Here is a 1,946-nt window from a genome sequence, read left to right as displayed (position 1 = left end):
AGGTTTAACACAGCAGCTGCTTTAATTGGATTGAAGTTGGATGTTATTTAAGCATATGTTTTAGTTTCTTTTAGCATATTAAGTTGCTGTTGGTATACTTTGTACAAGCTGGTGCTCAGCAAGAGAGACAGGAAGACAGAAAGTGGGATTTGATGGACGTCAGTGCATCAACAGACAGGCTTTGTATTGAAAGGCTTACTGTTGCCATGGAAACGCCAGGGGAGGAAATTAAAAAAGGTAGAGTGTAGGAAAAGCTTGTTATTTCTTTTTTCTGGTGGTAACCTCTCCACATCTGATATGTTTGTCACATTTAGTCACAGAAAATGGCGCCTCGATAATGTACAGAGCGTGGGCAAAAACTAGTRMAGTAATGGAGAGGAAGTCAGAAATGGCRAAACCAGGATCTTAGAGTTTTGATCATGTTTTTAACAGTGCATACCTTAAGGGTTAGAAAGTAGCTGTAGTGCCGTTGCTGACCCARTATGCTCTTCCTTCTCATTTTTAAATAAATAAATMTGCATTAATCTGGAGCCAGAGGCTGAAAAAAGGGCTAAGTCAGTGTTAAATCAATTAGTTCAGGCTAAGCAGAGATTTAAATATATTATTTACTCAAGATTTTATCCCATTTTATAAGATAATGATTTATTTGTGGATTACTTACAAGATGTCCACTGAATTTTCTCCTACATTAATCACTCTGAAGAATAAACAGTAACTCGTTTGATTGTAATATTAGCATGGYCATGCTCAAAATATGTATTGCCATGTTAAAACTGCAGCAGCATCCAAATATTAACAATAAATTATTAATTTATTAACAGGTCTTTAACACTTGGCCACTGAGGATTTGACTCAGGGCACATCTACAAGTTAAAGTACAGCATTTAAGGACTGCAGTTATGCATAGAGAGGCTTATAGAGATAAATAGTCCTGACAGTTCTGAGAAGCTGATTTTAACCGTTTGTATTCAGGATCTTGTTCTTTTGGTCATAATCCATATCATATGACCATAGGGGAGTGTTAAATGTAGACTGAGTGGTAAATCAGTTAATCTGCAGGCCAGAGCAGCATCAGCAGTTTAGTTCTTTAACTGGTTGCTGTGGAAATAAAAAAAATATACATATTTTTCTCTTTATTGACAAGTTTCTTGTTTTTATTCTGCATTATTTTTTCATTAGTTTCTCTGGTAATTTATGCTTAACATTCTCCATTTTGCTATATATTTCCCAACAGACCAGAACAACATATTTATCAAGTTAAATTTTTGTCAAATGCAAAAGTGGAATTAGTGTTGAASTTTAGGGACAAAATGCTCAAAGGCAATGTCAAAGTTTTAAATGGGAACGTAACCCTTAGCTAGACTCACCTGTGAGAACCACTGGGTTTCTCTAAAATGAGATGATGTTGAGCAGCGTGGTGCAGGTAAGACACTGATTGCCGATGATGAATCCACAGAACCCCAATCATATTKGCATTCGTAWTATTTTCAAAAGTAAATCATTGGTTGAAACAATTCTAATGCATYCTGAAACARTTTTGTCATTTTTCATGATTAATTTATCAATAGAAAAAAATCAAGAAATGTAAATTCACCATTTTGATGTTAAATATAAAAATGTATTACCTGGTTTTTATTGGAATTTGCTCTGTTTGTTTTTCACATAAAGTTCATAATTCTAACAATAATAATTTTGTAGTAGCATAATATGTYAGTGAAATRAATWAGMTTTTTTTTATTTTTTCACAACCTTGTCCCCTCAGCGAGGAAAAACAAGAAGCTCAACAAGATTAAAGTGCAAACGCCRTCCAGGCCCTCAGAACCTGCCAGCAGYCTGCCCATGCCCATCATACCCAGAAGCATGCCGCAGCTCGTGCCCACCATGCTGTCTGTCCTGAAGGCCATCGAGCCTGAGATCATCTACTCGGGCTACGACAGCACGCTACC

General features: G+C 36.1%; 1 protein-coding gene across 1 annotated transcript in view; it reads left to right on the top strand.

The window, feature by feature from the left end:
• Positions 1-1,946, top strand: part of LOC103475369 (glucocorticoid receptor) — a 59,457-nt gene that overhangs the window by 49,630 nt on the left and 7,881 nt on the right. The window contains exon 6 of the mRNA XM_008426940.2: positions 1,763-1,946. This exon is cut by the window's right edge and continues 14 nt beyond it. Coding sequence (XP_008425162.1) covers positions 1,763-1,946 — 184 coding nt within the window. The remainder of the gene's footprint in view (positions 1-1,762) is intronic.

This window comes from Poecilia reticulata, linkage group LG14 (assembly GCF_000633615.1).
Source record: "Poecilia reticulata strain Guanapo linkage group LG14, Guppy_female_1.0+MT, whole genome shotgun sequence".
NCBI lineage: Eukaryota > Metazoa > Chordata > Actinopteri > Cyprinodontiformes > Poeciliidae > Poecilia > Poecilia reticulata.
This window is presented reverse-complemented; position numbering and strand designations above follow the sequence as displayed.